General features: G+C 40.0%; 1 protein-coding gene and 1 pseudogene across 1 annotated transcript; one reads left to right on the top strand and one right to left on the bottom strand.

Moving 5' to 3' along the window:
• Positions 1–1,870: 1,870 nt before the first annotated feature.
• Positions 1,871–21,354, top strand: FUNDC2 (FUN14 domain containing 2). Its single transcript, XM_017650948.3, has 5 exons — positions 1,871–2,095; positions 5,264–5,414; positions 13,251–13,326; positions 17,451–17,582; positions 20,190–21,354. Exons 1-5 carry the CDS (start codon positions 1,957–1,959, stop codon positions 20,265–20,267), a joined length of 576 nt encoding a protein of 191 aa, XP_017506437.1. The 5' UTR covers positions 1,871–1,956; the 3' UTR covers positions 20,268–21,354.
• LOC118973660 (large ribosomal subunit protein uL11-like) lies at positions 8,919–11,770 on the bottom strand (annotated as a pseudogene).
• Positions 21,355–22,685: the final 1,331 nt, after the last annotated feature.

Raw genomic sequence — 22,685 nt, 5'->3', positions numbered from 1 at the left:
TTACATCAAAATGTAGCCTCAAAGTAAACATTTGCTGAGACCCTCTCTTTGCCAGGTATCAGGATGCAAAGATAAAAGCTAACATGTACTATATGCCAAGAACTCTTCTAAGTACTTTTTAATGCAGCTTCTATTCTTGTTTTCATTTTACAGGTGATGAAACTGAAGCACAAAAAGGTGAGGCACCTTGGCCATGGGCATGTAGCTTGTAACTGGCAGCATCCAAACCCACTTAATTTGGCTCCAGAAGTCATGCTCCTAAACACTATGCTGTAGTTCCATGCCTCAGAGAAGTGAAATCCAGTTCCTGCCTTCTGGGACTCATAGTTCAGTGGGGGGAGACAGAAAGGTAGACAGATAGTTATAATACAGGGTGATAAATTCTCTGCCAGATGCTCTACATGTTATCTGATTTAACCCACATGATGACGACTGCCAGGAGAGTACAGAAGAAGCAAGTGAGGTGTGGAGCAGTTAAATGGTGTGACTGGCCATTTACTGAGTCTCTCTTGGACCCTTTGGCTTCATCTGATCAACTCCCTGAGTCATCTCTGGGGGGGCCCTATGGGTAAAATTGTAATATTTCCAGAATATCTCACCTGGCTTTAGTACATCTGCATATCAACTGGTGCTCAAGGGTGGAGAGAAGTATGGCTTTAGTGCATTTGTATCATTCCTTAGGGGTAGAGAAGTTCATCTCCATATCAGTGAGTAATGACCTGGGCAACCGAGGGCTTATCTGTACCTGAGAGCTGAGGGGGAGGGCCGGTTTTGCTTCTGCTGGAGCAGGAAAAAGAGACAGGCCCAGAATGCAGTTTGTAAGCAATAGACGGATTTTAAACTTTATTTCTCCCTTTGACTGATTTCAGTTTTAGAGGTATTTTACACCCGGATTTCCTCTTCCCGGACTTATACCTGGCATAGGATTCCTCTGAACCTGAAATCTGTAATAATGGATGCAACCTTTGGGAGGGCCGCCCTTAGAAATAAATGATGGGGAGAAGTGGCGCTCGCACCGAGGGGTGTGTGTCTACAATTGTGTGGTTGTGGAGGTGCCACCAGATAAGAAACATCAGAGGCACAGGCACAGCACAGCCCCTTCCCCACTTCACCAATCAGTACCAGCCAAAAGAGCTGACAGCTGTCAATCAAGGACTTCTGCCCTGCCAAAAACCACATAAAAGAAGCCTCAGAATGAGCATCCACACCTGCCTGTCTCACCTTAGGCAGGCCCTCTCTGTCACGCCATGCAGAGTGTGTGTATTAAAACTTACTTTGCTTTCCTGACTTTGGTCTCTTATCTCACTATATCTGACTTCCCTGCGACACCGAGCCGAATCCTTTCCTTCCTAACACTCCGACATTTTTCAACTGGGGAATTTTTGTCATCTGGGGAGTGCCTGTCTGTGCTCTTCAGGTTACTCTCTGCCCTTGTGGCTTCATTTAATTAACTCTGAGTTATCTGTGGCTCTCGGGCTTCATCCAATTAACTCCCTGGAGTTCCTGGTGAGCCCCACCGTCTTTCCTTCCCGCCCATGTCCGTCTTTCTGCCTAACAACTCCAGTAGAACATCTTTGGGCACATGGCAGGCACTGGTAAGTATCTGTTGGATGTTTACATGAACGAAAACACAAGCTTACTTTATTTTTAGCAAAGTAATGGGTAAAATAATCATTACTAGGAAAGTCCCGCACCACCGCAGAGTCCTAGAAGTCTCTCCTAGGTGATCAACGAGCGCACCTGCTGTCCAGGACAGCGGAACAGATCCGCCGGGGCAGGCTTTTTGCGCACGCGCATCTCGGTGGGCCGGACAGCTTTCTGCGCACGCGCATCTCGGCGCGTCTGCGGGGCGGAGCCGCGGGGCTTGGGACACCGCCCTTCGGGCCTTGTGACGCAGCTGCGCGCGGGGGAGGGGAGCGACCGCCGCTAGCCCAGCCCGCCCTCTTCCGCTGCGGCATGGGAATGGAAACATCTGCCCCACGTGCCGGAAGCCAGCTTGTGGCGACAACAGCGCGCCACTCAGGGTCCTACTGCGCCGCGGCCCTGCGGGTGTCATCGCGAGACGAGCTCGCCGAAATGGCTGCGTCCAGTCAAGGTAAGGGCGGGAGTGCGCGCCGCCGCCGCCGCCGCGGGGAGCCGCCTTCCCGAGTTCCCAGAGGGGTAAGGCTCCTCGCCTGCCAGTCCCGGACCAGCTCTCCAGGGAGCCTAAGCAACTCAGTGGCGCCCAGGGTCCAGCCAAGGTCAGGTGCCAAGCTGGGGCCCAGCTGCTCCGGGATGTTGCCTCCGGTCGGGCTCACGCAGCCTTCCGGCACCGCCCCCATCAGCCCGAGCCCGGAGACCTTCCGTCCTTGTTCTCGGAAGCCCAGTGGCGCTTCTGGCTCTGTTCCTTTGGACGTTAGTCTCAAGCACCTGACGAGGGTCGTTCTGTGTGCCAGGCGCCTCTTGCGCTGTTGATGGTTTTGAAAGAGTAGTTCACATGTGACCGTACTTTGAAATAGTCTTTTATTTAGTTAGAGTAGTCAAAGGAAGATTCCCCATAATTAATATGCAGTGGAGCACGACTGCCTCTTACCCTACTAATTTGAGAGCTTCAGAATATATTCAGTTCAGTGCTGGCCCACAAGATCCCATAAACAGCCGTCGTTGAAAATACAACTACATAAATTTGAAATTACATAAATTAGCTTAAAAACAAAGGCAGTGAAAACATTCAACCCATCACTTACTATTTGCCATGCTTTACTGTTATTTGTGCTCTTTAGATTACTTAGGTCTATTATGTCTGTGTTGCAGAAATAACAATACGGTGCGCTACTGTGCATCTCTTCTCCGCTGTGAGTTCAGTGATGTCACAATTCAGTGATGTCACGCTCAGGATTAGTGAATATATTGTGGAAATTGATAGGCACTACAAATACCACCCCCCACAGCCGGTTAAACATTTACCTGCATACCACTGTATGCTGGTGATGGTAAAGGGTTGGAATGCACCAAGTAATTATTTTCCTGCAGAGCAGAGTGCCCTTATTCACTTAAAATGTACAGGTTAATCAGATATTCTCACCTAGGTAATGGCTGTGAGAAATTTTGAGGTTGACTTCATGCATTTCAGTCTTAATCATACTGATGATCACATGATACTGTGATCATTGATTTCCTGGGCCCATGAGACACACTTTTTTGTCTACATAATACTTATCATTGCCAGATGTTAAAGTTGGATGAACTAAAGGTGTCTAATTTGATCCCCTTTTAGACTGGAGCCCCCCTATTGAGCTAAGAGGCTTGGTAAAATTATATTAAAACTCATTCTTGTTTTCAGTGATTATTTTTAGGGAGAGAAGTTCTTTGACACAGCAGCAATGTTTTCTTGTTACATTAGAAAAAGCACTTTCATTTAACTACTTGCAAGGCCACAGAAGGCCCAATTCCTCAGACGTTCATATTTTTGTTACGCTAAATTGGAATCTATGATCCATGTTGAGTTGTATTTTGTGTATGGTGTAAGGTAGGAAGGAATTAAGGTTATTTTTCTTAAGTACAGATGCCTAGTAGTTCTAACACAATTTGTTGAACAGATTTAGTTTCCTCATTGAATTTCCTTGCTGCCATGTTATTGAAAATCAAATGGCTGAATGCATAGATCTACTTCTGGACTGCATTCTCTTCCATTGATACATTTGTGTATCCTTAGGTCAGTTCTACACTGTGGGAAATGTGATAGCTCTATAAGTCTTGAAATTAGTTGCCCATATTGTACTGTGGCTTTATAAGAAGTCTTGAAATTCTTTGAACTTTATATTTTTTTCCCCCAGTGTTGTTTTGGCCACTTGTGGCCCATTGTATTTTCCTGAATGATTGCCACAATGTCTCCCATTCCACATGCTCTTTTTTCAGTGTGACTTTGACATTCCTCTCACTGAATGATGGAGTCTGTCTTTCTTCTTGAATCTCAGTGGGAGTGTGTGACTGCTCCAAAGAATGCCGTGGAAGTAACACTGCCTGGCTTCTCAGGCTAAGTCTTAAAAATGGTAATACAGCCTCCGCCTAGCCCTTGAGCTCCCTCCTTCCCTCAGTTTCTCACTCCTTCCCTTGGGACAGGCACCCTTGAACCTAGCCACCATGCTGTAAGGAAGCCCATACTAGCCTACATATGTGTGGCTATAGTAAATGATTCCAGACCCCTGCCTGGGAGCCTTTCAGCTGAAGCTTCAGACATCATGTAACATAGATGAGCTGTAATGCTGTACCCTGTCTGAATTCCTGATCCACAGAGTCTGAGAGTATAATAAATGATTGTATTGCTCCATGAAGTTTTGGGGTAACTTGTTGTATAGCCATAGTAACTGGAACGCTACTCTAGGTCCTTTGCACCTCCATATAAATTTTAGAACCAACTTGTCGATTTCTCAGTAAAAACCTACTTTTTGATTGAGATTGCATTGAGTCTATACATCAATATGGAGAGAATGAACATTCTAAAAATATTCTCTTGCAAAATATGTAGTATGTATTCCCATTAATTTAGGTCGTCTTCAGTTTCTCTCTGCAGTGTTGAGGTCTTGTATGTTTTTCACTAAATTTATCCCTATGTTATCTCCCTACAGAGAAAGGGATTAGACATTTTGTTAACTCGTTTTCTGTTCTTGGTCGAATCATGTAACCTCTGGGCCTCCATTTCTTAATTACAAAATGGAGTTAATAAACAGTACCTTATTCTGTGGATTTAATTGGATATACATGTTAATTGCCTAGTACATGGTAAATAGTAAGAGCCCAATTGAACATTACCTCTTATCTTTTTTATCACCAAAGACCCACATATAGTGAGAATTGTGAATTTGTGGGCTACTGCATAGTATTGAGTTACTCCTGAAAAGGAGAGGCAAATGAAGAAAGTCCATTTTATTTTGGATGCATTATGAAGTATTAGTAGGATCTTTTACTAGGTCATTTTGGTTGTTTTTAAATTTGAGAGGAAAAACTAGAGTACTAATTCTAAATTGTCTAGATTTTTTCTCTAACAGAGATATTAATTTGTTGATTTTAGTCTGATTTTCACTTTTATTCATTCACCAATGAATGAAATTTCACTCAATTTCTACTCAGAATTTCAGAGTTAATTTACTATTTAAAATCGAATGATTGGACATTTTTACTACAATTGTCTCTGTTTTCATAAAAATCTCTTCATCTAATTAGAAATGGTGGTGATTTATTATAAAAGCAACTGTTTTCTTACTCAGTATCTTAATTCTTATAGGCAACTTTGAGGGAAATTTTGAGTCACTGGACCTTGCAGAATTTACTAAAAGGCAACCGTGGTGGCGCAAGCTGTTTGGGCAGGAATCTGGGCCCTCAGCCGAAAAGTACAGTGTGGCAACCCAGCTGTTAATTGGAGGTGTCACTGGATGGTAAGGACGGGAAAGATGTCCAGGGTCTTTTTATTGCATGGTTGTAGAACCATCTCCTTTAACCAATGAAAACACCTTGACTTTTGTGAAGTTAATCACTTACTACATATTGTATTTACTGCATGCTAAGTACTGTTTGAAGTATTTATATACATAACTCATTTCTTTCTCACAACAACTCTGAAATTGGTACTGTTATTATCTACCCTCATTTTGTAGAAACTAAGGCTCAGAAAGGTTCAGTTGCCTAGGGTCTTAGAGCTAGAAAGTGGTAGAATAAGGAGCTAGCCACTTATTACCTGTGTTAGATGATAACTTCCTTAATGTGACACAGCTTATGGCTTCATTTGTAATAAATTCAGGAAGTTTTATTAGCAAATTTAGTAAGTAAATAGCTAATCCATTAATCTCATAAGCGCTACTTCTTGCATTTGAAAAATTTTATTGTACAATACAATGTGAATACAGAACAGTGCATATAATATATGCACATTTGAATGACTATATATAGAGGAAACCCCTCTGTAACAGCCACCTAAGTTAAAAAAATGTAGCTAGCACCTCAAAAACTCCAGAGATAAAGGTCCTGATGGTTACAGAATTATTTCCTTGCTTTTCTTTGTAGTCACAGTACCAGTTCTGTCACTGACTAATATACTGTAGTTTACCTAGTTTTGAACTTTAAATAAATACAATCATGTGTATTCTTTTAGGTCTTTCTTATTTTGCTCAGCCTGTTTTGTATATTTAACCACATTGTGTATAGTTGTACTTTCTTCATTTTCATTTGTATTTAGAATCCAGTTGTATGAATATGCTACAGTATATTCATCTGAGTTGAAACATTTGAGTTTCAATTTTGGGCTAATTTAAACAATGCTGATATGAATACTCTTGTACAAATTTCCTGTTGTATATGAACACACATTTCTGTAGGGTCTATACTTGGGAGTTGAATTGCCAGATCATGGTATTAACTATCTTCAGCTTCAGGAGATAATGTCAAACTGCTTTCCAAAAGTGGTCTTAACAGTTTACCCTCCCAACAATGATGAGTGAGTGTTCCTTATCTGCATTCTTGCCAGCACTTGATTTTGCCAGACTGTTAAATTTTTGCTAGTCTAATAGATAGTGATTGGTGGTTTTGATTTACATTTCCCTGAGTAGTTGTGAAATATAGCAATTTTTACATATGTTCACCATTTGGATCTCCTCTTTGATGAAGTCCATTCTAATGTTTTGTAATTTTTCTATTTAGTTATTCTTTTTATAAGAGCTCTTTATATATTGGGAATATGAGTCCTTGGTTGTATGTATTGCAGTTACTTTCACTTATTCTGCATTCTGTAATTCTCTTTTTATTTGCCTTCTGGTATCTTTTGTTGAACTGATCTTGTTTTTAATACAGTCAATTTTATCAATCTTTACCTTAATGGTAGTAATTGTTATGTCCTACTTAAGTAATTTTTGCCTACCCCATGTGCTAGAACTTTATTTTATCTTCATGCTGAGATTTATAAATTCAACCTGAATTGTTTTCTGTGTTTATTGTGTGGTAAATTTTTTTTTCCATGTGAAATACCCAGTTGTCCCAGCTCAGTTTATTGCAAAAGCTATCCTTTCTCCACCTGCTGCATTGCCTCTGCTGCATGTCAGGGTATGTGTGTGAGTGTGTGTGTGAATGAGAGAGAGACTGCCATATTCTTTAGGAACTTTTTGGCTATTTTCTTTATTTCTAATTTTTTAACAGTTTAATAAATAAATTGGCATGTCATAAACTACTTATTTGAAGTATACAATTTGGTAAGTGTTGACATGCATACCCATAAACCATCACCACAATCAAGATGACATTTCCATCACCCTAAAAGTTTCTTTGTACTTCTTTATAATCCCAACCACTGATCTGCTTTCTATCACTAGAGATTACTTTGTGTCTTCTAAAATTATACATAAATGGAATTCGTTTGTGTGTGTGTTATTTTCTGTCTGACTTTTCTTTCACTTAGCATACTAATTTCGAGGTTCATCTGTGCAGTTTTTTTGTATCACTAGTTTGTTCCTTTTTATTGCTCAGTAGTATATGGATGAGACAGTTCGTTTACCCATTCACCTTTGATGGATATTGGTTTGTTTCCACTTTGGGGCTAAAACTGCTGTGGGCATTTGGGTACAAGTCTTTGAATAAATAGACGCTCTCATTTATTTTGGGCAATACCTAGGAATGGTATTGGTGGGTCAGGTAGATGTATGCTTTAATTTCTTGAGAACCTGTCAAACGGTTTTCTAAAGCATCTGTACTATTTTACATCTCACCAGCAAGGTATGAGGGCTCCAGTTTCTCCATGTCCTCACACTTGGCATGATGTCTTTTTGATTGCAACCATCCTGGTGAGTATGAACTGATACCTCATTATGGTTTTAATTTACATTTTCCTAATAACTAATGGTGTTAGCATCTTTTCATGGGCTTACTTTTGCTATCCATATATCTTTGAGAAGGTATTTGTCCAAATCATTTCTCCATATTTTTATTGGGATATTGGTTTTTCTGTCATTACTGAGTTGTGAGAGTTCTTTATATACTCTGGTTACAGGTGTTAGATGTGTGATTTGAAAATACATTCTTCTACTTTCTAGCTTTTTAGTATCTTGGCAGTATCTTCAAAAGAGCAGAAGTTCTTAATCTTGAAATGTAATTTATCAACTCTCTCTTTTATAGCTGTACCTTTTGGTGTCATATCTAAGAGTATTTGCCTAACTCAGTGTCACCAAGATTTTCTTGTAGGTGATGTATAGGTTTAGATTTTGCATCTAGGTCCATGATCCATGTTGATTTGTCTATCTTGGTGCCAATATCACACTCTTCTGGTTATTGTAACTTTATAAGAATTTATGAAATCAGGTAGTGTAAATTTTATTACAACTTTGTTTTCTCTTTGTTGAAGTTGATTTGATTTTTCTAGGTGTTTTGTATTTTCAGATGAAGTTTAGAATATCAACTTGTTGACAGTTTCTACAAAAAGCCTGATGAGATTTTGACTGGGATTGCAGTGATATATAAACATGGTTTGTCTCTCCATTGTTGAGGTTTCTTTTAATTTCTCTCAGCAATGCTTTGTAGGTCTTGTATGTCTTACATCACATTTATCCCTAAGCATTTCATATTTTTGATGCTATTGTAAATGCTAGTTTTAAATTTCAGTTTCTCATTGTTCATTGTTTATATATAGAAACAATTGATTTTTGTGTATTGATCTTGTGTACCGCCGTCTTTGCCAAAGTCACGTACTAGTTTGTAGAGTTCAGGGGTCCCCAGGATCACCCTCATGTTTGATAATTCCCTAGGATTCACAAAGCTCACGGAGAGCTGGTATACTCATGGTTACTATTTTTTTCAGCAAAAGGATACAGATTAAAATCAACCAAGGGAAGAGGTACATGGGGCAGAGTTTAGAAAAGTGGAGTCTTTGTGTTTAAAGTGGCCTTTTTGTAGGCAGCATATAGGTGGGTCTTCGTTTTTTTAATCCAATTTGACTATCTCTTCCTTTAAATTAGGGTGCTTAGACTATTCACACTTAACTTTATTTTTGCTATTACTGGGTGTAAATTTACCATCTTGGTATTCTATCTGTTCTTTGTTTCGTTTGGATCAAATATATATGTGTGTGTGTGTATACATAGATATATGTATGTATAATATAAATAAATACATTATGCATATATATATATATTTGAGGTGAAATTCACATAACATAAAAGCAACCATTTTAAGTATATAATCAGTGACATTCAGTACCTTCATAGTGTTGTGCGACCACCACCTCTATTTAGGATCAAAATATTTTTATCACCTCAAAATAAAACCCCATACTCATGAGCAAACACTCCCCATTTCCCCCGTTCCTGGGCCCCTGGCACCCACCAGTCATCTGCTTTCTGTCACTAGGGATATACCTGTTCTCAATATTTTACATTGAATCATGTAATACTTGACCTTGTGTGTCTGGCTTCTTTCACTTAGCATAATGCTTTTGAGCATCCACTTTGTAGTATCAGGACTTCATTCCTTTTAATAGTGTTCGAGTGTATATATACACACAATTTGTTTATTCATTTATCCATTGGTGAACATTTGGATTGTTGTCACTTTTTGACTATTGTGAATAGTGCTGCTATGAACATTTGTATACGAGTATTTAAGTACCTGTTGTTCTTTTAGGAGGGGAAATCCTGGGTCATATGGTAATTCTATGTTTAACGTTTTAGGAATCACTTAACTGTTTTCCACAGCAGCTGAACCATTTTACTTTTCCATAAGCAGTGTACAAGGGTTCCAGTTTCTCTGCATCTCACAAACACACATATTTTCTTTTTTTAATTACTATAGCCATCTTGGTGTGAAGTGATGTCACCGTGGTTTTGATTTGCATTTCCCTAATGACTGGAGATGTGGGCAATTTGTTTTCATTGTCATACAGTTTACTTTTACATGTGTTAGAAATCCATAGTATATTCTTTATTTTCCCATTAAATACTGAATTCTTATATTTTTAAATAAGAATGAAACCTTTCATATTTACCCTTACAGTTTATTTCTTGTGCTCTTCATGCCTCTGTGTGGATCCAGATTTCCATCTGGTATCATTCGCTAATGCCTGAAAGACTTTTCTTTTAACTTTTTTTTGCTGGTAGTCTGCTGGTGATTTATTTTTCAGCATTTGTATATCTGAGAAAGGTCTTTATTTCTTTTTTGTTTTTGAAAGATATTTTCACTGGGTATAGAATTATAGCTTGACAGGGTATTTTCTTCCCAATACTTTATTCCATTATCTTTTTTGGTGTTATTTCTATGAGAAATGTGCTATTTCAATTTTATACCTCTGTATCTAATGTTCCTTTCCCCCTTTTCAGGCTGCTTTTAAGATTTTTCTCTTCATCATTTCTTTTATGCAGTTTGAATATGTTGTACCTAGGTGTAGGGTTTTTTTCCCATGTTTCTTATGCTTTGAGTTCATTGAACTTTTTAGATGTGTGGATTTATGGTTTTCGTCAAATTTGGAATATTTTTCTCATTATTTCTTCATATATTTTTTTTCCTTCAGCAATTCCAGTCACACATATATAATACCACTTGAAGTTTTCCCATAGTTCATTGATACTGTTTATTTTTTTTTAACTTTATATTTTGAAATAACTAGATTCACAAGTATTTGTTTGAAAAGTATCTGGAGACCCCGTCTACCATTCCTCCAGTTTTCCCCAATGCATAACTATAGTTCAGTATTACGACCTTATTTTCATGCTTTTCACTCTTTTTTCCAATCTCATTTTTGATAGATTTTATTATTAGTCATGACGTTCACTACTCTTTTCTTCAATAGTATCTAACTTTTGTTGTTAGTTCCATCATGTGTAGTTTTCATCTCAGACATTGTTGTTTTCATCTCTAGACATTTGATTTGATATTTTAAAATATGTTCCTTGTCTACTTATTATCTACAGTCTTTCCTCTAGATTCTTGAACATATGGGATATAGTTGTAATAACTTTTTTTTGGTTATCAAGTGGTCCTTTATTGAAAAATTTTCCTTTGTAGTGCTTAACTAGGTGGGCATTCCCCTGCACCACTGTTGATGTCATCTATGATGCCATGAGAGTGACAGCCATCAACATTGCAGCCTACAGATTGGGCAGTCCCCAGGATCTCTTTAATGGTTCCAGAATGTTCTCTTGCTAAAGATCAGTGCCTCATCTGTTGGGCAATATTTACAATTTTTCATCAAAAGTGATACTTCCGCTGTGCTTAATGTTTTTCTGCTTCTTCTTGTCTCTTGGTGGCTCCTTGAAGGTTTTGATGATCAGGGCAGAGGCAGAAGGCACCACCTCAGTTTGGGCCTCTCTGTTCTGAGTGGTCAGTTTCACTGTAATCCTCAGAACCTTCCAAGCACCGGTTGGATGTCATCACCAACATTTTGGGGAGACAGACCCAGGGAGCCAATCCTGGGGGCCAGGGCAGACCTGGCACCAACTTACAAACCAGTGCACCTCAGGTATCTGATCTTGATCTTTTTGGGATCGAACTTAGGCAGCATGAATGAACCTGAATTCAAGATGACCAAAGAAAATTGCACCTAATTTTAAAGACAGACTGAGGGAAAAATTACTAGAGTTTAAATATACTTCATTTTTCCCCCAAATTTCTTTGGAGGAAAACACCCTTATCCGTGACTTTTGGTTTTTGAAAAAAAGATGGGAGAAAAAAGGGCTAGGTAGTGACACAGTTGGTTGCATATATCACTGATTAAACAATCTTAGCTGAAAAATGTCAGTTAATAACTTCATATAAGGGACTTAGGGCCAGTGTATATAAAGTACAGGCAGTTTACTTCAGCTTATGATCAGATTTAAGAATTAAGTCCTTATTGTTTATTTACTAGTCCTCCTACCCTTCCACTTTAGTCCCTTCTGAGATATACCTAACTTTTGTTCACAAACATTTAAAAAGCTTGTGACGTCCTCCACAATTGTTATATATGTAGTTCTTTCGTCTACTGAGCTGAAATGTATCAAGGGGTGAGAGGTAGAAAATTAGGGCAGAGAAGATGTCATTTAAACCCACAGAACCAGATGGAAACATCTACGAAGTACATGTAGAGAAAAGGTAACTGTGACTGAGCCTTGGAGCAGTCCAGTATTTAGAGGTTAGGAAGATGAGGACTCAGCAAGAGAGTGAGCGGAATGGCTAGTGAGATACGGAGAGAACCAGGAGAGAATGGTATTTCAAAAGTTATTTCCAGGAGAGTAATTGACGGTCAGAGCTGCTGATAGGACAACTGAGATAAAGGCTGAGAAATGAACATTAGCATGTGGTAACGTCAAGATCATTGGTAACTTTGTTGAAAACACTTGTTTCCTTGAAGTCATGGGACCGAAAGCCTGCTTAGAGTGGGTTTGAGAGAGTGGGCAGAGGGGACAAATAGACGACTAGACAAACCATAAGTAGTTTCACTGTGAAGGGGAACAGAGCAAAGGGAAGGACATTTTCAACAATTGTTAATAATTACGGCATATTTTCATATAGCAATGAAAAAAATGAATCTCTGCCCTGTGGAACAGGGTTTGGGAAGGGAGATAGACAATAATAAAGACACAAATCAAATAACTAATTTAATTGGCCACTAGATGTAGCCAGTCAGATATCACATGAACATTTCACATTCAACATATTCAAAATAGTTTTATCTCCTTCCATCCCCTTCCCTTCCTTTTCATCTGTTGCTCTTCCTTGTTTCCGTATTGTAAAAAAATACAACCACACTGACTGCCTAGTTGTTGTGGTCAGATTCCTGCTGTCCCTTATCCCTTGTAACCACCGTGTCCTCAAACTTAGGCCTATTTTATTTACCTGCTTCACAGTTCTCAGGGCTGCTCCCTCCTCATCATCTCTATCCTACTACCTTGTTTTGGTCCATCAGCGTTTCTCTTCCAGACTGCTCCAAACTAGAGCCTCTGCCTTTATCCTTTCCTCCTTTAGTATGTGTCTGCAGTGTAGCCAGAGTCACCTTTTAAAAACACAGTCTGGGAGTTTTAAGGGATTTTCTCAAGACCACAAAAGTAGTAAATGGTACAGGCAAGATTTGAGTCAGGGCCTTCCTGAGTTCAGAGCCTCTGCTGTTTCCTTATGTCATGTTCCCCTTGGGGACTGGCTTTATGTATGGAGTAAGAAGGAACTGATCATCCCAAGGTAAGGAGAATTTAAACACTGTTAGAAGTGCATGTTCATGTGTATCTGACAGCTTGTCAATCTGTCTGATGTTGGTTTGATTTTTGTAGGTGCACAGGTTTCATATTCCAGAAGGTTGGAAAATTGGCTGCAACAGCTGTGGGAGGTGGATTCTTTCTCCTTCAGGTCTGTATGTGAAATACTCCTAAATGTTTGGAAAATTCCATTTGCCTATTAGGAATGTGGTGTGAGGAGCTGTAAGGTCCTGGCTATATTCCACTGGAATTTGCTTTCACGTAGTATTTGAAATTGCTAGTGACCATTTGAATCCAACTTTGTCAGTTACTAGTCACAATTTTATTTTGTTATTTGTATCATGGGTACATAAGTACATATTCCTTATTAAAGTTCCTTTCAGGGTTTTTAAGACAATTGAAATATTAAGCAGATGTGATTCAAAAATACAAAGTGTAATACAAGTGCCCTGTGCTGTGATTTATTTTTGTACACTAATATAGGCAGCTTTTACATAGAGGACATCGATCCCAGAATGGTCAGTAATAAATGAGGGCTTGATGATAGTACAGTCAGATGTCTTCTGCTGTCTGTTTGGCCTGGCTTTTCTTTCAGAGCCACTGGTTCTCTGAGGCTGCAGTGTAGCCTTGGTTTGCAGACTTGACTCCACATTGGAATCACCTGGGCATTTTAAAAAAACACTTGATGCTTGGGGCCTGACCCCCCTTTCTGATCTCATAGGTGGTAGGCGTGTTTACACATTGGAGTGTAGTTGATTCTCAAGGTGATTTTAATGTGCAGCGGAGCTTGAGAACTACTGCTCTTATGGAGCCCTGGTCCCTGAATTCACAGCCATTTGTCTCCTCTCACAGTTGGCAGTTCTCATTTTAGCAAGATAAGTTCTACATTAGAACTGTAATTGGAGTGAGTCTCCCAGATGGGTTGGCTGAAAATTAAATGTGTGTAAGAAAGCTAGTGACTGGCTGGCTGGGGCTGGGTTGAATATAGTATTGCTGCACAACAGATTCCCTCAATACTTAATGCTCGAAAGTAACCATGATTTTTTTTCTCTCTCTCAGTTTCCATGGGTTGGGAATTTGGGGAGGGTTAAGGTGGGTGCTTGTGGCTGAGGAGTCTCCCGTAATTGCAGGCAGGAGGTGACGAGCTGGATGAGCAGAGGGCTGGGGTGGGTCTGGGATGGCTGGGCCTCTCTCTGTCTCTTGGAGGTCTGAGTCCCTGCAAGTTGGGGCCCCCCTCACATTTCTGTCGTCTCCTTCCTCTAACTCCTTCAGGCAGAAGTGCAGTGTCCCCTGCCCGACACCCTGCAGTGAGTCTTGACAGTTGCTTTGAAATATCTTTTTTTTCACCTTAAATTTTTTTAATTGAAGTATAATTAACATAAAAATGTTAGTTTCAGGTGTACAACATAGTGATTCGATATTTATATGCATTATAAAATGTCTTATCTGAGGGTACCGTTTGTTTCTTTTTGGGGCCCTGACTGACAGAAGCAATTGGTATTGGAAGTGTCTCCAGGAGAGACCCTCAGAATAGGATTCTGGCATTGCATGGGTCAGATTTTCAAGGAGTGCAGGAAGGGATGAAGGTGGGGGTTAGGCATGATGTTTGGAGATCAGGGGTTATGGTTTGACATAGGATCCATTGTCCTTTCCTGCATGTTGGTAATTGTCCCAGCAGCATTTAGTGAAGAAGTCTTCCTTTTCCCAATGTTTATAACACTGCCTCTATCATATATCAAAATTCATGTGTGTGTGGATTGGCTTCTAGTTTTTCTGTTCTGTTCTACTGGTCAACTTTCTACCTTTACTAAGCCTTGATACTTGGTAAGTGTGCTCTTCAGGAGTGTTGTGATTGCTTTTGTACTTATGCTTGTCCATGTAAATTTTAGTACAAGTTTGTCAATTACTTTCAAAAATTCATTTCTTATTAGAATTGCATGGGAACCATACAGATAAATTTGGGAAGAATTAATACCATTTGTGATGGCAAGTCACCTGTCTGTGAACATGTTCTTTCTATCTATCTAGGTCTTCCCTAATTTATTTGCATAGATTTCTAGTTTTTTTCCCCATATAAATCTTGTACATCCGTGGTTCAGTTTCATTCCTAGATACCTTACAGCTTTAGCTGAGCTTGTGGCTTTCCTTGGGCACTCACCCAAGCCCTAAGGCTATCTCCCAATTGGACTCATAATGATTGTGGTAAGTCTTAAAATCAGGTAGTAGGATTCCTCCAGTTCTGTTATTTTTTTAAATCACTGGCTCTTCTGTTTCCTTTGCCTTTCCATACACATTTTAGAACCAGCTTATTTATATATCTATAAACCGTCCTGCTGGGACTGGAATGGCAATAACTCTAGCTTAGTTTGGAGAGAATTGCACATCATTTCTACTTTGAGTCTTCCATTCCATGTACATAGCCTGAGCCTCGATTTATTTGGTTGGTCTTTGAGTTCTTTCTTCAGTATTTTGTAGTTTTCAGCATACAGATCCTGTGTGATTTTTGTCTAGATTTATGCCTAGCATTTAACTGTTTTGTAGCTATTGTAAACAAAAAAACTTATTTCCATTTCCAGTTGTTTAAATTGCTAGCATATAGAAATACAGTTGATTTTTTGTGTTGTTCTTGTATTCTGCAATCTTGATAAACTCACATTTTAGATTTAAGAGTTTTTGGAGTTTTTTGTTGAATTCTTTAAGACTGTATAGACAAACATGTCTACAAAAAGTGACAGTCTTTTCACCAAGTTGAAGCTTCCTGTCTATTTCTGTTTTTCTGAGACTTTTTATATTATGTGTGTTGAATTCTCTCAGAGGTATTTGAGTCCTGCCTCAAATGTAGGTCAAACAATACTGGAGGAAAAATGGGAAATGCCCAGTTCTGGGCTTTTTCAACCAGCTGCTTTTTGTCTTGGCAGAGCCCTCAAGTAACTATTCAGTGTATTCTATTCTGTGGGAGAGATAGGGTGGAGTAAAGGGGTGTGAAGCTTTGAATCTTCGTTTAGTATGTAATTTTTGAGAATCAGCTACTTTGCTACTATAAGTAAGTTTGATCTTTTTAGTGCTCAGTAATATCCTGTTGTGGGAACATGGCCCATCCACATGTGGAGGACGTTTGGGTCATGCCCAGCTATTGGCACGCGCAGTTTCAGTGTTGGTAAATAATTCCAAGTCGCTCGGTTAAAAGGCAACCAGTTAACACTCAGTAAGAGTGGATAAAAGTGTCTGTTTCCTCTCATCCTTACCAATACTGGATATTTTCAATCTTTTAATTGTCTCCAATCTGACAAAAAAGTTATAGTAGGTCATTAATTTTAATTGTAATTTCCTTCATTACTTGGAAAGTTGAACTTTTTCCTTTTATTTGGCCACTTCTGTGAGTTGCCTTTACCCATTTTTTAGGTGGATTTCTTTTCTCACTGATCTCTAGAAGAATTTTACTTTCTATGAATATTACTGTCTTGATTATTAATATATATTGCAAATATTTTCCCCAGCCTGGTTTGGGTGACTGTTTAGTTGGTGGTGCCATTAACAAAAATAGAGCAGGAAGAGCAACAATGTGGGAGGCTGCCAGAGGGGAAAAGAGTGTCACTTTTAAATATTTTGAGATGTCTAGGTAGATATGCTTTACCAAACTGTTCAGTGATATTGATGGAGGATTGATTGATGGGCTGTATAATCAGTCTCTTCATTCCTTGGATAACACTAGTCCATCTGAAACTACATATTTGAATCAGTTTTATCCTGTTCACACTGTAAGGTGAAGAAATGGAAACGGACCTTACAGCCAACTGGGAGAAGCACATCCCTTATATGAAGTTGCTCCCAAGAAGTCTCTGTGGGGTCATGTCCTAGAAGGTTCCTTTCTGAGAAACAGCCTTACAACCTGACAGCCTTGCTCTGTTCACATTGTCAAAAAACTCAGATTTATGTTGGCTGTAAGATCTGTTTCTTCACCTTACATCTTGACTTCCAATTCTGATTTTCATTTTATCACTTTATTTTGTAAGCTAATTTAAAACTTTGTAGAGGGGGTAAGACTATAAAGTAAACAAGTTGTCAGCAGTCATTGAAGGCTGGTCTACTGAATTCTGGGAGATGCTGAGTAGATATGGAGTGAATGTCACTGTCATACAGTAAGCTGGATGGCAATGTCTCCAAACATGGAAAGTCAGAAGAGTTTTTGATAATGTACTTCAGTGATTTATCTTGACAAAAAGAAATAACAAGCCTGTGTTGCTTTATTTCTTGCTATCATTGTTGAAACTACAGCTTGCAAACCATACTGGGTACATCAAGGTGGACTGGCAGCGAGTAGAGAAGGACATGAAGAAAGCCAAGGAACAGCTTAAGATCCGGAAGAGCAGCCAGATACCCACGGAGGTCAAAAGCAAAGCAGAGGAGGTGAGGCCTGTTTGTTCGCATGCAGTGTGTGAGAGTTACAGACAGTTCTGTGTGTACAAAACTGGGGTAGACATACCGGTATGTCAGCCTTGGATGGAATGTCTTCACCTTAGAGGCATTGTTTAAAATCTGGGTAGTTGAAGTGTTTGGTGACCTTTATCAGTAGGTGAGAGTGCAGAGTGATACATGGGCTTACGTGGGTTGATCATCCCTTGAATTAGTTCTTATAGGGACAAGGGCAGCACAACAAGTGGGGAGGATAATAAGGACGTAGATCATAATACAGCCAGAATGATTTTGAGTCATATTTTGTCTCTGTGCACACACATCTCTTGAATGTCCATACTTTGCTTGTTCTACACATAACTAGAAGGAATGTCTAGCCCAGAGGTAGGCAAAATGTTTTTGTAACAGGCAAGATAGTCAGTATTATCAGCCTTGTAGGCCATGTGGTCTCTGTCACAACTACTGAACTCTACCTTATAGTGCAAAAATAGCCATAGGTGTGGCTGTGCTAGTGAAACTTGATTTAAAAACAGGTGGTCAGCGGGATTTGAGGACAGGAGAAGCCCTTCCACTCTGAAAGGACGTACTGTGCTACTTCTTTATTACCGTTAGAAATATGACAAATGTCCCAAAGAGATGAGTGTACTGAACCGGTGAGAGAGGTGTCAAGAGGTGCCTTGCTCCACCTGTAGCCTGGAGCCATGGTGTTCAGGATTCACATAGAACAGAGACAGCGTGAGTGCAGAGGAGGGATTTCAAGATAAATCCAAGTGGACCTTGTGCTTGAGGCGTTCACACTTCAGTAGCAGTGACAGGAAAAAGTCATATAGTCAAATAGAATAGGTGATATTAGGACGACTTAGGTTAAACATGACATGGATGGTGGCAAGTCAGTCTAAACTGGTCCTTTACCCAGAGTGGAAAGTGGCATCTGTCAGGCCTAGGGGCATAGATAGTCCTCTCCCTTCCACCGTTTTCCTCCTCAAGCTCAGGGTAATGAAACTTACACTATTTTCATTTCACCAAAACTTTTCATTATTTACAACAGTTTACAAAAGCAATAAATAATAGTTGAAAACTTTTTTAATGATATAGGAAATATATATAATAAAAAGTATGTAATACTAATAATATTTGATTAGAACCAAGTGTTGACTCACAGAGGCAACTTGTTTTAAACCAACCAAAAGATTTGGAATTGGTTCATTCCATAAATATTTTTGTATTCCCACTTGTGGCCTGTCACTGTCACCGGCCCCAGAGATAGTGGCCAGCTCTCCATCTCAGAGCCTATTGTCTCATTTGGGAAGCAGAGAAATAGATGGTAAGTTTGGTATTTAACAACAAAGGAGTCATTGGTGATTTCAGTAGAGAACAGTTTTAGTGGGGTGGTGGAGTTAAAGAGCAAATTGTAACAAGTTAAAGAATAAGTAGGAAGTTAAGAAAATAAAGACAATGAATGAAAACAGTTGTTTCAGGAAGCTATATGATTTTTTTCATTCCCCATGATGACCAGATGTTAAAAGACAATGCCTCAAGTACTGAAATGTGGTCCTTTACCGAGAGGGAAAAGTGGGGAGGAGTGGAAGTGATGCAGGGAGACATAGGCACAGTCAGAGTGAGGACACTAGGGGGTCTCAGGAGGTAGGCCAGGAGAGTAGACAGGGTCACGGGGAAGTCAGGGTGTGAGTGGCTTAAATGGTTGAGAGGTGAAGTCAGTTTATTTCAAGAAATTATTAGGCTAGGATACTGCATGTGTTGTCCCAGTAAACACTTTGTAAGGTGGTGGTTGTACTTGGGAGAAAGGGAGCCTGACCCATGACCCACTTATGATAGAGCACAGACATGAGAGCCAAAGGATGCCAAGTGTACGCTGCGAGCCTCAGATGAGTGGGAACTTCTGCTGGAGGTGGGAAGCTTTAGGAAAGTAAGATATCCTTATTTTAAACCATCCTCTGATGTGGTGAAGTGTGAGAATGAGAATTCATGGCGTCTCCTTGAGAGGAGGTCTCAGAAGGGGGAAAGGGAATAGATGGACAGACAGGATGAAAGGATGGAGAGATTTGGGGAGACTTCTGAGTGAGCAGCCTTCATTACCACCAGAGAGAGTGGAAGGAGCGAAACCATGAGAGTTGCCCCTTTTCCTGTAACTGCCCCAGTGAACTCTGTCCTTGCCTGAGTGAACTCACAGGCAGGTTTTTTAGCTCTCTAAAGGACATTACTAAAACCAATCCAAGGAGTTGCCGTTAATTTCTCCTCCTCATCCTGCAAATGGCCAGTCATCTAGTCACAAGTCCCATCTCAAAAACATCTCTTGGATTTGATCACTACACTAGCAACACTGCCACCACGTTGCCAAAGACCCATTGCCTCACCTCGTGATTTGTGTCCTACTTCCTGTTTGGCTCCTCATAGCCTTATTCTCATCATCTGTCATTTTCACAAGTAAGCTGACTCATGGCTTTCACTGCCCTGTGGGTAAAGTATACAGTACCAAGCAACTAGGGGATTAGCATTGTTAAGATCACATAGGTAATAGAGATGGTTCCTAATAATAATATCCTTACCAAAATAATCCATTGTGCTATCTTCTGTTCCTAGGTTGTGTCATTTGTGAAGAAGAATGTTCTAGTGACTGGTGGGTTTTTCGGAGGCTTTCTGCTTGGCATGGCATCCTAAGGAGAATGACTGCACTTCCATTATTCCTGGTTTTTCCAACCAGCAGCCTCTTTACTCCATCATAGGACACCAAGTCTTTCCTCCAGTTCTCCTGTGCCTTCCTCCCAGCTTCTATAGGCATCTATCTGTTGGTACAAGTTGATAGGGCCCCACTGTGAGCTTGATGGCAGTGCAAGAGACAGCACACGTTGGTTTTTCTCTCACCATACTCCCCACCTGACTAATTGTAGGACAGCAAGAATGTTCCTTTCCCCCATACAAGACGACTTAGCAGAACATGGTGCAATATGGCTCACCTTAGAGGGTGAGCAGATCCTCAAAGGTTGTCCCAAACTTGATTTGGAAAAGAAAGAAGCATAGATACCTTATGTGCTGCATGGAAAGGAACTGAATACATTTGCCTTTAAGTACGAAAGATTTTGGCATCTTGGTGTCTACTTTCATTTTTAGTAGGTTTTAGATTATACAATACTATTTATACCTGCTATAATTATTCTGACAGAAATGGCAGCATAAGCACTGTAATTGAAATATCTGAATATGGGATGAACTTGTGATCACAGTATATGTACTGAGCTGAAGGTATTGTGTTTGGTGGGAAGGTCTTGAGGAAAACCAACCAATAGATTCATCATTCGATGGTCAAAATTAGTGAATCATTTAGAGCCATTAAGATGATCCAGGAATGTTTTCTGCCATACGGGATAATGCAACTCATGGCTATTTTCCAAAAGGTCTATTTATGACAAAACAAGTGACTATAGTTGAGAGAGGGAAGAATTTCTTGGATTTGTATTTCACAGAAAAGGTTTTGAGCTTTGAAATATGAAGTATTCTTTGCAAAACATTAGGGGTAACTGTAGCTCTGCTGTGCCAATTCCAGTATTTCTTTATCCAATTAGCATGAAACATGTAACAGTTTGAACCAGAATTTTAAAAAGGTAGCATTCTTGGCATTCAGAGTTGAGAACAGTAGCAATAGCATGTGTGGAATAAATTTTTTTCATTATCAAATGTAATCTCCTGTCTCACAGTGACCCCAACTCTTAGAATTATTTTTTAAAATAAAAGCTTATGGACACACATACATATGCTTAGAATCTTAGCATATTTTGCTATAATGGCCTGTTACCATGTCTGCAACCTCATGTAGAAGCTCCGCTTCTGGAGGGCAAGGCTTCTGTCATGATCATGAAACCTATGGAGCCAAGCACCCAGTAGGTACTCAGTAATTGTTGAATAGCTGAATAATGAATTCATATAAATGCATCTGGAAAAGAGACTGATGAAAAGAATTATTTGAGACCGTGCGTTCTGAGGATGCAGAAAACTTGGATTTAATTCTTAAACTTGCAGATGATCCCTTGTAAAGTGTATGTTTTTTAAGACCTTCCCTTTAAAATCTTTGCTTTTTAACGTATATTGGGAGTGAGACGTTGAATTTGGAAATTGTAGCTACCACTGAGCTGAACCATCAGTAAAGTAGGCTCAGGCATTTAGGGTAGCCTCTAACTGATGAGGCTTTATTGTCAGCAGCTTTGCTTCCAGTGGGGAAGTGGGGCCAACATATTCCCCAAGAGAACAGCTGCCACCCTTTCATACAAAACAGAACCAGGGCTGGTGAGCTGCGTCCATGCACGCAGGGTTTTCATTTATGTAGCAAGGCATGTATTTTTGCCCAGTACCCAAGGTCCAGTGACTTACTGGGCCTCCTTCTTAGTGGTGGGAGAACTGAAGAGCTGAGTTTTTTTGAATGACTGCCGGATGGAGGCGTCGAGCCATTGTCAGCATGTATATAAGGTCCCCAGCAACTTGCCTTTGAACATGTTCGAGATTTCTGCGCCCCCTGCTGGCAGGGTATGGTAATACTACACAGGGCTTCTCTACCTTTATGTACCTTGGCCTGTCTGGGAGAATCTCCTGTGACACTGATTTGTCTGTACCAGTACTTAACGCACCCACACCTGGTCGCTGGAGCACCTGCGAAGTTTTCCTCCTCTTTGCCACTCCACACCTGTGCACCCCGTGGGGCCCTTTGACATCCTTTGACCAGGGTCACTCCTGCAGTAGGACTGCATAGGATAGGGACTTGACCTAATGCAGCTGATTGATGATGCTTGCATCCACTATCCCCAGAGTTCACCCTGGTGTCAGAGGATAGGGAAGAGGTATCCAGGCGCACTTTTATTTTGGCTGCTGCCTATTCAGGCTCAACAGATAGACTCCAGTGTTTTTGTTCTCCCTTGGACTCTGTATTCTTATTGCTGACACAGGGGGGTACCCTCACCCATTGTTGTGAGTGTCATTGTCATGACAACTTCATACTAACACCACCTTCTTTCTGCTTCTGGTGTGTGCTTCAACCTCTGACCACTCAGCCTTGGGACATTAATCATCAAGACAAGAGGGTCTTTGACT

This window comes from Manis javanica, chromosome X (genome assembly GCF_040802235.1).
Source record: "Manis javanica isolate MJ-LG chromosome X, MJ_LKY, whole genome shotgun sequence".
Taxonomy (NCBI): domain Eukaryota; kingdom Metazoa; phylum Chordata; class Mammalia; order Pholidota; family Manidae; genus Manis; species Manis javanica.
The sequence above is the reverse complement of the archived record's forward strand: the minus strand, read 5'-3'. Positions and strand labels throughout refer to the sequence as shown.

Bases quoted from the DNA above. Each gene is read 5' to 3' on its own strand.
- FUNDC2 (XM_017650948.3), top strand. From the start codon at position 1,957: ATGGGAATGGAAACATCTGCCCCACGTGCCGGAAGCCAGCTTGTGGCG. The intron at 2,096-5,263 runs GTAAGGGCGGGA...TAATTCTTATAG, and splicing joins AATGGCTGCGTCCAGTCAAG to GCAACTTTGAGGGAAATTTT. The intron at 17,583-20,189 runs GTGAGGCCTGTT...TTCTGTTCCTAG, and splicing joins TCAAAAGCAAAGCAGAGGAG to GTTGTGTCATTTGTGAAGAA.